This window comes from Silene latifolia, chromosome 11, assembly GCF_048544455.1.
Source record: "Silene latifolia isolate original U9 population chromosome 11, ASM4854445v1, whole genome shotgun sequence".
NCBI lineage: Eukaryota > Viridiplantae > Streptophyta > Magnoliopsida > Caryophyllales > Caryophyllaceae > Silene > Silene latifolia.
In genome coordinates this window covers 151,764,295-151,779,348 of record NC_133536.1, presented here as the reverse complement: position 1 = coordinate 151,779,348, position 15,054 = coordinate 151,764,295, and the positions used below count along the sequence as shown (strand labels likewise).

Here is a 15,054-nt window from a genome sequence, read left to right as displayed (position 1 = left end):
TATAATTGATGAACTCTAATTGTAATCGTCAAAATTCAATTAATCAACTGTAATTGAAAATTTCCAATTCATATAATTGATGAACCCTAATGCAATAAACCCAAATTGAATTCAATTAATCAAACCCTAATTTAATTTATTAATCAAATTGATGAATACCCTAATTCCCAATTTCGATTTCAATAATCAAATCGAATTCCAATTTTCGATTTCATTTATCAAATTGATGAAAACCCTAATTGTAAATTTCGATTTCATATTATTGATGAACCCTAATTGTAATCGTCAAAATTCAATTAATCAACTTTAATTGAAAATTTCCAATTCATATAATTGATGAACCCTAATGCAATAAACCCAAATTGATTAATCGATTTCGTAATGAAATTGTAGATAAATATTTTGCCTTAATCAAAATCAAAATGAAAATGTTTATGAAATGATTAATCGAAAAAAATGAAAAAAAAAATCAAAATCGAAATGAAGTAACCCTAACTTGAGAAACCGAAAAAAAAAAGCAAAAAAATTTGCTGGTAAGGAGATTCGAGCACGGGTTGTTGCTAGTAGAGGGCTATTGTTTGCAAAGAGTGTAGTAACCATCTAACCTAGGGGTATCAGCACGTCAAAGTACCCATTTCAATTCATTATATTGTTAAAAGTAAACCCTAATTCGGTTTTAAACCGTTTAATCAAGATAATTGTTTCCACGATTTTTAAAACTTCCTTATTTTAAAAACTACCTCATTTACAAATTACCTTATTTTAAATTTTGAATTTCACATTTCCTTATTAGAAAAGATTTTTGATTGATTTGTGGAATATTTATTTAACGTAATTTATTTTCGCAGTACACTTTTTACTCATCTCAGTACATTTTACATCAAACTTTCCATTTATCTACCCTTGACTAAAAAATATCAACCTAATTCTCTCTACCTTCTCTCTATTGTTACATCCTTGGCAATCTTCAACCTTTGTCAAATTATTCACTAATCCGTTACTAATAATCAAATTGACACATCGACTCTTTGTTATAGGTTTTTATTTTTTTTTTAATTAGGATTTATGTTCGAATTAATTATTGGTAATTGGTGGGATGATAGGGATATTGGTGTAGTCGGATGTCGCCCGCGATAAGGACTATCGGTGGTCACCGGATTCCGTTCAACAGGCATCTATATATGTAGTACATTTAAAAAAAAATCAAAATAGCAAAGAAATGATGTAGTACACCCTATACACTGGGCGGCAAGAGGGCATTAGTGCAATTGTACTATGCAGTGCAGCGTAAATGCGTAATGCATAAATTAAAACAATTACAAAATTCCGTTCGATTGGGCATAAATAGTTTATATGTATGTCAGTATGTCGTATGTAGTATGTAGTAATTTAGTAATGTAGTATAGAGTGTTATACCGTCTGCGATCTAGTAGGGCTTGAAATTATAGGGGAATGAAAGGTTTGAAATAGTGGATTTGTAAAATTAGAGGAGGATGAAGGTTTGAAATTAGAGAGAACACAATAGAGAGAAGTTAGAGAGGGAAAATGGAGGAAGAAATGAAAGGGGTATAATTGTCAACATTGTACTGAGTTGAGTAAAATGTGTACTGCGAAAATCAGGACCCTTATTTAAATATTTTATCTTATTGTTGAGAGATTTTAGAAAAGATCTTTCAATATTTTATCTTATTGTTGAGAAATTTTAGAAAAGATCTTCAATATTTTTTTATGGTAGCAGTAACAGTAGAATATTAAAAAAAAAAAATCAATCAGTTTATAAGAAATTTCACGTTTTGATGATCAAATTGCTTTAATTTGATCGAAAAAAAAAACTTACACTAAAATGGATTTTGATTTGAATGTTCCTTGGGAAGAACAAAACAATGAATCAAGTAGTGATGTCGTTATTATCGATGATGATGTTAGTAACGATGTTGCCAACCCATACGATATTGACGATGGTCCTGCAATTGTTGAAGGAGGATGGGTTGAAAAGGTCGGAAATATGTTAAACACGGGCGGTAATGGCGATTCGTTAGAAGTTAATACTCCAACCAGAGGAATGACTTTCGTGAATGGTGACGAGTTTGCTGCGTTTGCGTACCTATATGCGTATAAAAACGCCTTTCAACTTTTTTGTAGGTGTACTGAACTAGTGAAGATGTACCAGGAAAGAGGTGTCAAGCGCAATGGTATGGGGAAGAAGCAACCTCGTTTCTATATGATGAAGCGAATTAGATTATGTTGCACAATGGGGGCCAATCCGAACAAAAAAAACGGGTTTAAAGACATTGCAAATTTTGAGAAATGCAAATTTGCAATAGAAGCATCGTTACAAAACGATTGTGTTGTAATCGGTGCGTGTTCGTTGGAACACAATCACGTTTTAAAACGTCAAAATACTCATCACATGGTAAGTTACCGGATGTTTGACGAATATTTCAAAAGACGGGCCTTATTGAACGACGCTGCCGGTGTTTCTATTGCCAATAACTTCCAAATTCTCGTTAGAGAAGCGGGTGGGCATGAAAATTTAAAAATCAACAAGCGTGACATACGGAATTTTCTTAATCAAGAACGAAGACGTAGTAGAATTAACGGGGATGCAGCGGCTTTGGAGGCTAGATTTATACAACTTAAGGAAGTGGATCCAGATTTTTACTACGCCATTCACACGGATTTTGAAGGCAAGCTACTAAATGTGTTTTGGGCTGACGGACGTTGTAGAGGAATGACAAAGGCATTTGGTGATGTATTTTCTTACGATGCTACATTTTGTGTTAACAGGTGACCAAATTTACGTAATTTATCAAATTTGATTTAAGATAATATTTTATTTATTTTCGAAATAATTTTAGTAATTCGAAATAATTAGCTTAACTAATTCGAAATCAATAGCTTTACTAATTTTTGAAATCAGTAGTTTTGTTAATTTTCGAAATCAGTAGGGTTTAGAAATTGGGCAATTCAATTGATTTTGAAATAAATAGCTTTAGAAATTAATCAATTAGCTAGGGTTTGCTTCTTTAGAAATTATTATTGTGCTTTTTTGAATAATTAGGGCATTTTAGTAATTGGAAATAATTAATGCAATTTTCGAAATCAGTAGCTTAAATAATTTGATTTTCGAAAATATTTTATTTATTTTCGAAATAATTTTAGTAATTCGAAATAATTAGCTTAACTAATTCGAAATCAATAACTTTACTAATTTTCGAAATCAATAGTTTTGTTAATTTTCGAAATCAGTAGGGTTTAGAAATTGGGCAATTCAATTGATTTTGAAATAAATAGCTTTAGAAATTAATCAATTAGCTAGGGTTTGCTTCTTTAGAAATTATTATTGTGCTTTTTTGAATAATTAGGGCATTTTAGTAATTGAAAATAATTAATGCAATTTTCGAAATCAGTAGCTTAAATAATTTGATTTTCGAAAATATTTTATTTATTTTCGAAATAATTTTAGTCATTCGAAATAATTAGCTTAACTAATTCGAAATCAATAGCTTTACTAATTTTCGAAATCAATAGTTTTGTTAATTTTCGAAATCAGTAGGGTTTAGAAATTGGGCAATTCAATTGATTTTGAAATAAATAGCTTTAGAAATTAATCAATTAGCTAGGGTTTGCTTCTTTAGAAATTATTATTGTGCTTTTTTGAATAATTAGGGCATTTTAGTAATTGGAAATAATTAATGCAATTTTCGAAATCAGTAGCTTAAATAATTTGATTTTCGAAAATATTTTATTTATTTTCGAAATAATTTTAGTCATTCGAAATAATTAGCTTAACTAATTCGAAATCAATAGCTTTACTAATTTTCGAAATCAATAGTTTTGTTAATTTTCGAAATCAGTAGGGTTTAGAAATTGGGCAATTCAATTGATTTTGAAATAAATAGCTTTAGAAATTAATCAATTAGCTAGGGTTCTGTTGGCGTATGTTTTAATTATACTTATCTTATGTTTTAATTATAGGTACAAAATGCCCTTTACTCCATTTGTTGGCGTAAATCATCACGGCAGTTCTGTTGTGCTTGCTGCCGCTTTGATTTCACATGAAGATGCGGAAAGCTTCACTTTGGTGTTTAGGAAATGGTTAGATTGTATGGGTAGAGCTCCATCGGTTATACTCACGGATCAATGCAAGGGAATTGGTAAGGCTGTGAAGGACGTATTTACTAATACTCATCACCGTTTGTGTCCGTGGCACATAATGGTTAACGCAACAAAGAACTTGGGAAGTTTTGTCAGGTATCAAGAAATTATTGTTGACCTTTGGAAAATTATTGACGATAGTGCAGATAGCGATGACTTTGAGGAGGCATGACATCTTTTTGTAGCTAAGTATGGTCTTCACGAAAATGGTTGGATCATAGACTCTTTTCAAAACCGACATTCGTGGGCGCCATTGTATTGGAGGGACATCTTTTGTGTAGGTATGTCATCTACGCAAAGAAGTGAACAGACGAACCGATTTTTCAAGACTTATGTCAATGTTGAAACTACTCTGTTCAAATTCTTTGATAGCTATGTACATTAAAATCAAATCGTAGTTATAATGATCGGAATTAAATTGAACCCTAAACCCTAATTACATAAAATGTCGATAGTAAGCTACAATCGGAACTATTTAGTACCTAATTACATAAAATGTCGATAGTAAGCTACAATCGGAACTATTTAGTACCTAATTACATAAAATGTCGATAGTAAGCTATAATCAGAACTAGTTAGTACCTAATTACATAAAATGTCGATAATAAGCTATAATCGGAACTAGTTAGTACCTAATTACATAAAATGTCGATAGTAAGCTATAATCGGAACAATTTAGTACCTAATTACATAAAATGTCGATAGTAAGCTACAATCGGAACTAGTTAGTACCTAATTACATAAAATGTCGATAGTAAGCTATAATCGGAACTATTTAGTACCTAATTACATAAAATGTCGATAGTAAGCTATAATCGGAACTAGTTAGTACCTAATTACATAAAATGTCGATAATAAGCTATAATCGGAACTAGTTAGTGCCTAATTACATAAAATGTCGATAGTAAGCTATAATCGGAACTATTTAGTACCTAATTACATAAAATGTCGATAGTAAGCTACAATCGGAACTAGTTAGTACCTAATTACATAAAATGTCGATAGTAAGCTATAATCGGAACTATTTAGTACGTAATTACATAAAATGTCGATAGTAAGCTATAATCGGAACTATTTAGTACCTAATTACATAAAATGTCGATAGTAAGGAGGGTTGTAAACTTAGAAACCCTAAACCCTATATTCTAAACCCTAAACCATATATTCTAAAACCCTAAACCCTATATTCAGTTTTGCGCCAATTGTATTAAATTCAACATTTCTAACTTAGTTTAAATTTCAATTACTCATTTTGCGCCAATTAAATTAAATTTTGATGAAAAAAAAATTGCTTTTATGGGGAATCGAACACGGGTCACCTATGAATGCATGACTATTAGAAACCAGTTGAGCAAGGGGTATCAGCACGATTACTAAACAATTAATTTTCAATATATACTAAAACGAATTTAGGGTTATTGAAATAGTAACATATATTTTCCTTTTTAATTTCATTCACGCAATATTCTATCTCCCTTTTAACTTGATTCACGCAATATTATATTATCTTATATATAATTATTAAATTCTAATTATTTCTATCATATCTACTTTTAATATTTTTTTTAATAATATTCAATTTCAATATCCTAAATAATAGGATCAACGTGATTTGGTGGGAAATAATGGCGGGAAAAAAAGGAGGGAAAATTTTGGAGGGAAACATTTCAATTGGACCCTATATAAATAACCCTAATTGCTAGATGTTACCTCCATTCCCAAATCAAATTCATAAGAAAAATAAAACTCGTTCCATTAAATCAAAAATTTTTAACCTACTGTCATGGCTAATCAAATTCAATATGCAATGTTAAATAGAGAGATTGTGATGGAAAGGAAGGCTCATGCTAGGGATTTGTTGGAGACAAGGATGTTTGTAAGGGAAATGTTAGACGTTGTCAAAGACAAAAGTAAAATTGAGGATGCTATAGCCCGTGCTCGGTGTAAAACCATAGAATACATATATGAAGAAGAGTTCAATGCCAAATATTCGGCGTTCCTACCCGATGAACACCTGAAATGGCGCCAAGTGGGGCAACGTGAGTACCTACCAATGCCGGTTCCCGATGATGTACTCGTTCGGGTTGAAGGAGGGGACGATAATTTTGATGCCCCTACTACTCCCCCTCCAACGAGTCCTCAATGGAGGTCGAGAGGAAGATATGGTTTGGTTGGAAACAAAGATAAGGCGCCTACAATTTCGGTGCTTAGTTAATTTTTAGCATTTTGTTTTATATTTTTCAAGTCTAATTACCACGGTTTTTAGTTTCAATTTACATTTCGTGTAATCGTTTCATTTTATTCCAATAAATTATATCTTATTTAGTTATATTCTTTTGCATTATTGGTTTTTTTTTTTACAAACCCTAATGACCAGTTCTGAATTAGAGTAACTCATAATTTACAATTAGAAAATCAATTAGCCAAATTTGAAGAAAAACTAGCCTGCGGATTCGAACCCTAGTTGAGGTATTTTAGCAATTAATCGAAATAATTAGGGGATTAAGAAAAAAAAAAACAAAGTTGTGGCTATACGGATTCGAACACGGGTTTTCTTGACTTAGCCTAAATCTAATCCAAAAAATAAATAATCCCAAAATCTCTCAAAAAAAAATAATATTCCTAAGATCAAGTTAACAATATTTTTTTAAAAAACAAAAGATATTTTATGAAATAAAAACGAAATTTTATAATTAAGGCAATTTTTAAATTTAGGAAATTCATTGCTTAAAATCAAGCTAAGAATATTTTAAAAAGAAAAGATAAAATATCAAATAAAACCGAAAATCTTTAAAAAAGGCAATTTATATATTTAAGAAATTTATTGCCTAAAATCAAGCTAAGAATATTTTAAAAAGAAAAGATAAAATATCAAATGAAACCGAAAATCTTTAAAAAAGGCAATTTATATATTTAAGAAATTTATTGCCTAAAATCAAGTTAAGAATATTTTAAAAAGAAAAGATAAAATATCAAATGAAACCGAAAATCTTTAAAAAAGGCAATTTATATATTTAAGAAATTTAGTGCCTAAAATCAAGCTTAAGAATATTTAAAAAATAAAGATATTTTATCAAATGAAACCAAAATTGTTTAAATAAGGCAATTTTATAATTTAAGAAATTTATTGCCTAAAATCAAGCTACGAATATTTTAAAAATAAGGAAAGTATTAAGAGTTTAAAAACGGAATTTTAAATAAGGCAATTATTCGAATTAGAGTACATTAAGGTTTAATGAATTAAAGAAATAGATTCATAATATAATGAATTGTAATCAGTGAATGTATGTGCTGATACCCCTAGCTTAGTTGGTTACTAGTCTCTTTACAAAAATCTAATTGCTACTAATGCCAACCCGTGTTCGATTCTTCACAACAACTTTTTTTTTGCCCTTTTATGCCTTAATTAGAGTTATTCAATTAATGGATTAGGGTTCATCAAAAAATTTCCCCTTCTTCCCCAATTCGATTTTAAATGATTAATAATTGCTCCAATGCTAGGGTTAATTCGATTTTTATTGATAAGGATTACTATTTGATTAATAAAATTTGATTTTGATCATATGAATTAGGGTTCTTCAACTGAATTAGGGTTCATCAAAAAATTTCCCATTCATCCCCAATTCGATTTTAAATGAGTAATAATTACTGCAATGCTAAGGTTAATTCGATTTTTATTGATAAGGATTACCATTTGATTAATAAAATTTGATTTTGATCATATGAATTAGGGTTCTTCAACTGAATTAGGGTTCATCAAAAACTTCCCCCTTTTTCCCATAAATCGATTTTAAATGGTTAAGAATAAGGCTATTCGATTCATAGAATTAAGTTCATCAATTTGATACGATTTTTATTACTTAATAGAATTGAATTAGGTTATGATTAATGTTATGAAATTAGGGTTCATTTGATTTTTATTATGAATTTTTATTGCTTACGAATACGATTTGAAAAACAAAATTGATTGATTAAGAGGACAAAAATAAATAATAATAATAATACAAAAAAACGTTAAAAACAATAATAATACTAATAACAATAAAAATAATAATAATAATAATAATACAAAAAAACGTTAAAAACAATAATAATACTAATAACAATAAAAATAATAATAATAAATCAAAATATGTCAAACAAAGGAAATTAAAAATTACCCTAAATATAGTTAACTACATGTGGTTAGCAAGTTAACTACATATGTGTAATTACTAATATAACCCTAAATTAACTACATATGATTCACTCTAGTTAGCCACATGGCTCAATTTAATTGGTCGTGTATGAGATTTTCATACACCTCGTGTATGAGTAGCCTTTTCCAACATTAATAGCATGAGTAACTACTCTGTTTCATGTTAGGATTAGGGGATCTACGGTAGAAAAGTGACGATGTAGTAAATAGGTTGGATGAATTAATTGTGAGATTTTGTCCCCATAGCAATATAACTATATTTACCGACTTAGTCGAGTGCACGCTTCTGAGTCACCCTTTTAATATGGTTAAATTTAATCCTGGATCGGAAGATTGGACTAAATAGACCTGCTATGAACAGTAGACTACCCTGACGAGGACGGAAGTTAAGTTAGTGGGAGTCTACGGTAGAAAGTGGACCGGAAGGACCTTTCCATATACTTCTCGCAGTAATTCATCTAAGTTGTTTACAGTTGAGTCATTGGACTACCGTAGTGTACCGAAATCCTGACATGTCCCCTCTTTATTGATAGTTTATCACTCTTTTTCTGCCTTTACTGCTCTTTCTTTATTTCTCTTCCTTTAACCCTGTTTAGTTTAGAAATCTAATTATAAACACCCCCATTTGTGACCAAATAGACGGACTTTTATAGATATCTTGCCTCCCTGAGGAGATCGACCTGGCTTCAACTAGCTATATAGTTAGTTTAGTTAGTTATTTTTGATAGGTATACGACAGCTCTATCAAATTTTGGCGCCGTTGCCGGGGAGGCAATTGCCCTATCTGTCTTTGTTTCGTTTATTTTATCCGTCTCAGGGAATTTTATTCCTTGAGGCAGTTCTTATTTATTTTCTTTCAGTGTTGTGTATGCCCGTGTCGGATGATTTGAGTTAGTTTTGATTCGATTCTCGAGCGAAAGACCATTCGAGGCATATACTCCGTCTGCAAAGAGAATCACGAAAGGAAGACTTGAGTACTTTCGAACCAGAGCTTCAACATTTCCTTTTGACAGAAAATCCATCTTTTGAAGAAGATACTTCCAGTTCTGTAAGCCAACCAGTAAAGATGCCAAACATTGCTAGTCATTCGGAGCCTAAAGCATCATCAATTCCAAAGGGTTTCAATCTCCAGACTGAGGATGGGAATACATTTGACATCTGTCCTTCCTATATCAATCTGGTGGAGAGAAATCTCTTTAGAGGTGTGGCAGGTGAAGACCCGAGGAAGCATATGGAGGTCTTTACAGACTACTGTTCTACTATCCCCGCCACAAAGGGGTAACCCAAGACAAGATTAAGGAGGTGTAGTTTCCTTTTTCTTTGACTGATTCAGCCAGGGAGTGGCTGACTGATTTGGACCGTACGGCCGCGGGGGTCAGAGACTGGGAGACCCTTGCTCTTGCTTTTTATAAGAGATATTTCCCTCCACAGCGCACCAATCAGCTGAGGGCAAAGATCACAAGTTTCAAGCAGGCACCTGATGAGACTTTCTATGAAGCATGGTCCCGTTTCAAGAAGTTGGTGAGGTCTCTTCCTCACCATGGTTTTAATCCATGGTTTCTGTCCAACCAGTTCTACAATGGGTTGTACGATGATCACAGAGCCATACTTGATGCATCATCTAATGGAAGATTCCAAGAGAACACTGACGATGATGAGGGATGGACCCTTATTAAAGAGATGGCGAACCACTGTGCTGAGTATGGAAACCCGAGGGATGGTATTAGAATAGTTCATGCAGTCGATAAGCAGGTTGTGGCTCAGCTGGAAGCCATAAATGCTAGGTTTGATAAGTTGGAGCTGCATTCTGCTGGGGAGCCTCAGATGGTTCATTTGCTTACTAGAGGGGAGACTTTCACATGTGAGAGGTGTGGGAGCAACGACGGTCACACTGTTGTTGGCTGTCTTATAGAGAAGGAACAGGTCCTTGCTTTTCAATAATACAGGCAAGGAGGGGGTTCCTACTGTAACAACCAAGGGGCAGTCTATCCCAATTTGAGGCGGACAAGTCAAAATGTGCTCAATCCTACCTATCCTCCGTAGCAGCAGCAGCCGTATGTCCCTCCTCATAAGGCTCAACAAGGCTTTCAAAAGCCTCCTTCCTTTCCTACACCTAATCAAGGTGCATCATCTTCTGGTTGAGTAAGTGAGCTAGGTGAGTTGAAGACAATGTTGCAGTCTTTAACAAAGCAGTGACAGCTGAGTGATCAACAAAAAGATGCATTTATCAAGGCACTTGAAACTCAAGTTGCCCAGTTAGCCGCGATCCAGTCCATAAGGAAACCGGGTCATATACCGTCACAAGCTGATAAAAATACACATGAGACGGTAAATTTAATTAATTTGAGGAGCGGTCGTTCATATGAGGGACCGGACGTGTTGAAATCAGACCTGAGGAAGTAAATTATTGCTGATGAACAGTGTTCTGGTGAAGAAAAGGAGCTGACGACAAGGAAAGTACTCGATCGACTGATTACAGGGGGTCGATCGAGTGAATTTTTGGTCGATCGAGTTATTTTGTTGAAGAAACTGCTCGATCGAATGGTATTTTTGGTCGATCGAGTAGTGCTGATAAAGAAAAGCTCGATCGAGAGCCTGCTAGTGCTCGATCGAGTGAAATGTCGCCTGAAAGACCTCGTTCGAGAGGAAAGAAGCGTCCAAAGGATTTAGAGCTTGATCCGGCAGACACGTTGGAAGAAAGAAACAAGGGACTTGAGATACCCATCATGGTGCCCTTACCGAGGCGTTTGCAAAGTACTAAAGCTAATCAAACATTCAGCAAATTTGTCGAACTCCTGAAAAGCTTGCAAGTAACTGTGCCATTCGCCGAACTGCTGACAAAGGTACCCTCTTACCTTAAATTTATGAAAGAAATTTTATCGCGTAAGAGGCACATTAATGATTATGAGACGGTAGCTTTGACCGAGGTAGGGACGGCCCTAGTTCAGAATACGTTACCTCCCAAATAGTCAGACCCGGGTAGTTTTTCGATTCCGTGTCATATTGGTACCCATTTGATTGATAACGCGTTATGTGATCTTGGCGCTAGCGTGAGTGTCTTACCTCTGTCTCTGGCTAAGAGACTTGGTTTGACAAAGTTTAATTGCACAAACATGACTGTTCAGATGGCCAACCGTAGCATATCACGACCACTAGGTGTCATAGAAGACATACCTGTTAAGATCGGGAGGTTCTTTATTCCCGTTGACTTCGTTGTACTTGACATCCCCGAAGATGCCCATACCCCTATTATTTTAGGGAGGCCATTTTTGTTCACTTCCCGTGCAGTAATAGACGTCGGGGGCAAGACATTGACTTTTCAGGTTGGGGACGAGGAATTGATATTCCATCAGTCTAAGTTCCGAACGGCTCCCATGCAAGCTCAGCCTTGCAATGCCCTCTCTTCTATTGACCCTCCTATTGACACTCCAAACGAGAATTTGGAATATTGTGCTGCTATTGTAACCCCTCCGCCTCAGGTTGAGAGCAAAAAAGATGAAAGTTCATCTGTTTTCCTTGTTGCAGGTACAGATGAAAATAATGCAGGAGCTGTCAAAGGGTATTGTGCAATTAATGTCAGTCAAAGTGGGGGTGACGATGTTAAAGCCGGTGAGAAAGGAGTAAGGATGAGAAAAGTTCGCGCGTATGTGGACGTCAACTATCCTCCTCCTAACGATTCAAGTTCAAGCTCGTGGAAATTTAAGAGGACGATTAATGTTGCTGAGATAATGTCCTCCAGTTAGATGCCCTCCGAGGGGCTGCTGAATTGCTTCGAGAAATGAGCGGGGAAATGCCCCGTGTAACAAATTGTAAAAACAATTTTTAAATTTTTCGTCGAATTTCATTTATTGCTTTTAATTAGGAAAATTAGAATTTAGACGATTTTTAGCGTAGATTAGAGACTATAGACTCTTACTTTTCGTATTTGGTATTTTGGGATATTTTTGCGAGTGTTCTTATGCAGGTTTGGGGAATTATACACAAATTCAAGAGCTTACACGAGGAAAAGAGCTCGATCGAGTAATTTTTGTACTCGATCGAGTGAATTCTGTTCGATCTAGTGGCTCCATATTACTCGATCGACTAAAGTTGAAAAGGGGAGTTCTCGATCGAGTAACTTTTTACTCGATCGAGAAGATGCTTACAAGAAGCTCTCGATCGAGTAGTTTTAAACAACTCGATCGAGTGATTTTGGAATTTACATGCAGGGAGTCTCTTTAACTCCATCCTTTGTTTTATTACTTCATTTTCTTGATCCTTATTTCACCCCTTCTTCCTTATTTGCGAACAAAAGAACCCCAAAATCTCCATTTTTCTTGCCCATTTACCAAATCCGCCACCTACATTTTATTCCTTGTTAATTAATCGTGCATAGCCCTCTACTTTCCTCTTGATTCGTGTTGTTTTACTTGGTCTATTAAGGGTATTAGGGTTTGCGGTTTTTGATCAAAAATCGCTATTTTTGCTTGTTGATTGTCGATTAATTGCAATTTGTAGGTTCCTAATCATCAAGTAAGTGATTCCTACACTTATTTGCATTTTAATTTCACTAATTTTGCTTACTATGAAGTGAATTAGGATTAGGGTTTCGAAATTCCTTATTTAGTCGAGTATTTCGACTATAATTGTAATTGTATGCCCTATTTGTCTTGCTTGATGATCAATTCCCGTACCTCATTGATTTTTGCATATTTAATTCGAATTTTGTGAGATAATGGCGATTAGGGTTCATCTCAGTCGAATTTTCGACTGTCATTTGGTCTGTGCTGCTGCCATATGCTTAGTTCCCATGCCTCGTTGATATTCACTTGTTTAATTCGAATGTTTGCAAGAAATTTGCGATTAGGGCTACTTTCAGTCGATATTGTCGTCTGTTAACTGGTTTTGCTGCTGCCATTTGCTCAAATTGTCTCCATTATTGCTTAATTTGCTGCATTTATCCTCTGCTACCCTTCCCATATCGCTGTTCACTCGCTATCATTCAAAATTTTTGAGGTACTTTGGGAATTTGGGCTGTTAGTTGAATTTTATTTCGACTATTTGGGGAATTGTCATACTGTTTTCACGCTATTTTCATGCTTTTTAGCTGCTATTTTCTTATCAAATTCCCCTGCTCTATTTGTTCAGGATGGATTCTAGCTCTACGCCTTCTACGAGCTCCTCTTCTAGTCCATCATTGTCTCTGTCTGAGACGGTAGTCCCTGCTGCTACTACCGTCTCCGCACCTGCCAGTACCTCTGTTTTTCTAGTTTCTGCTGCTGGTACGGTTTTTACTGCCGCTAGCACTGCTGCTAGTCCTGTTTCAGCTGCCACTACAGTCACAGCCACTACTACCGCTAGCACTGCTGCTAGCCTTTCTTCCTCAGTGGCAGTCACAGCTGCAGCCACAACTTCTACTTCAGCCACGGTGAGCACACCTATGGCGGACTCACCCGCAGTTGCAGCTGCTTTATGGGCGGCTCTAGTTCCTCGTACCGTCACTGGACGGTCTTCTACCTCAGGTTCTAGAGGTCGTGGTCGTGGTCGTGGTCGTGCTACACCTGCTCCTAGTACTCTTGCTACTCCTTCTGGCACGGTCACTGTTCGAGGGGACGTCTCCCTCGACTCCCACCCTGAGTACCCGCAGGTAATTTTCGTTAATGGTGTACATCGTAAGAGATTTTATAACTTAGTTGGCTGCGAGTTTCTCCCTACCCGATTCTTAGACCGTCCGGCACTTCTGAGGCTCGGTTTCTATGATCCTGTTTGTGAGCTCTTACGGGGCACGGGGATGGCCGGACTCATCACTATGAGTGGCCACACCTTTCTGGAGCCGAGTCTCGAGTTCTTCAGCTCCTTCACCTTCTCCTCCGGGGCACACGACGCTGTCCCCACTAGTCTTTCTGTGTCTTTCCGGTTGTTCAACCAGACTTTTTCGATGACGTTGGAGGAGTTTGGTACCAGACTCGGACTTTCCTTTACGGGCGACACTGTTGCCCCTAGGAAGGTCATTCGTCAGCTTTGACAGACCTTGGCCCATACCACCTTTCCCGAGCGAAAGCTCGCTCAGGTCCACCTTACCCCTGCCCGTTACTTTCTTAGACTGATGGGGAGTACCATTTTTTGCCGAAGGGAGCCAAACAACATCAACAACAACGAGCTCTCCATCTTAGGCGGTTACCTGAACATCGGCTGCGAGGGTCCTTTTACCCTCAACATCGCCTATTTGACCGCCCAGTACTTCCCGGCCCAGGGGGAGAAGGTCACGGGATCTATTGTCTGCGGTGGCATAGCCACCATTCTTGCCCGCTCCCTCTTCCCTGCCTGGCCTCGTGACTTACCGTACCTAGAGGGAGATAGGTACCTGAGCCTAGCGTCTATGCACTCTCAGACCTGGCTGACTTATGACTACCGGACTTGGAAGATAGACGGTTCCTTGTCCGTGGACCTACCTTGCAGCACTCTCCCCCGTCTAGCCCCTTTGCCTACTATTGCACGGGGCGCCCGGCTTCCACCTCTATCTGACTACCACCTCCAGGTCCGCCAACCTACTATTTTATCCGCCGCTAAGAAGCGGCGTAGACTTGAGACCGGAGAGGGATCCGCACCTTCCACGGGTGGCCAGACTTCCACGGCCACACCTACCCCGATCTCTACTCCTACTCCTACCCCCGCACCCGCCGACCAGACACAGACACAGCCGGTCCTACCGGCTAAAT

The 15,054-nt window shown here is 36.2% G+C and overlaps 1 protein-coding gene and 1 non-coding gene across 2 annotated transcripts; one reads left to right on the top strand and one right to left on the bottom strand.

Moving 5' to 3' along the window:
* Nucleotides 1–1,843: 1,843 nt before the first annotated feature.
* On the top strand, nt 1,844–4,330 carry LOC141614156 (protein FAR1-RELATED SEQUENCE 5-like). The gene is made up of 2 exons (XM_074432913.1): nt 1,844–2,787; nt 3,979–4,330. Exons 1-2 carry the CDS (start codon nt 1,844–1,846, stop codon nt 4,328–4,330), a joined length of 1,296 nt encoding a protein of 431 aa, XP_074289014.1.
* A 5,467-nt stretch (nt 4,331–9,797) lies between these two features.
* LOC141615879 (small nucleolar RNA R71) lies at nt 9,798–9,903 on the bottom strand. Its single transcript, XR_012530268.1, has one exon. It is a non-coding gene; the product is annotated as a small nucleolar RNA R71 (small nucleolar RNA).
* Nucleotides 9,904–15,054: the final 5,151 nt, after the last annotated feature.

Coding starts and splice junctions, on each gene's coding strand:
- LOC141614156 (XM_074432913.1), top strand. CDS start 1,844: ATGGATTTTGATTTGAATGTTCCTTGGGAAGAACAAAACAATGAATCA. Junction 2,788..3,978: donor GCTACATTTTGTGTTAACAG/GTGACCAAATTT, acceptor TTTTAATTATAG/GTACAAAATGCCCTTTACTC.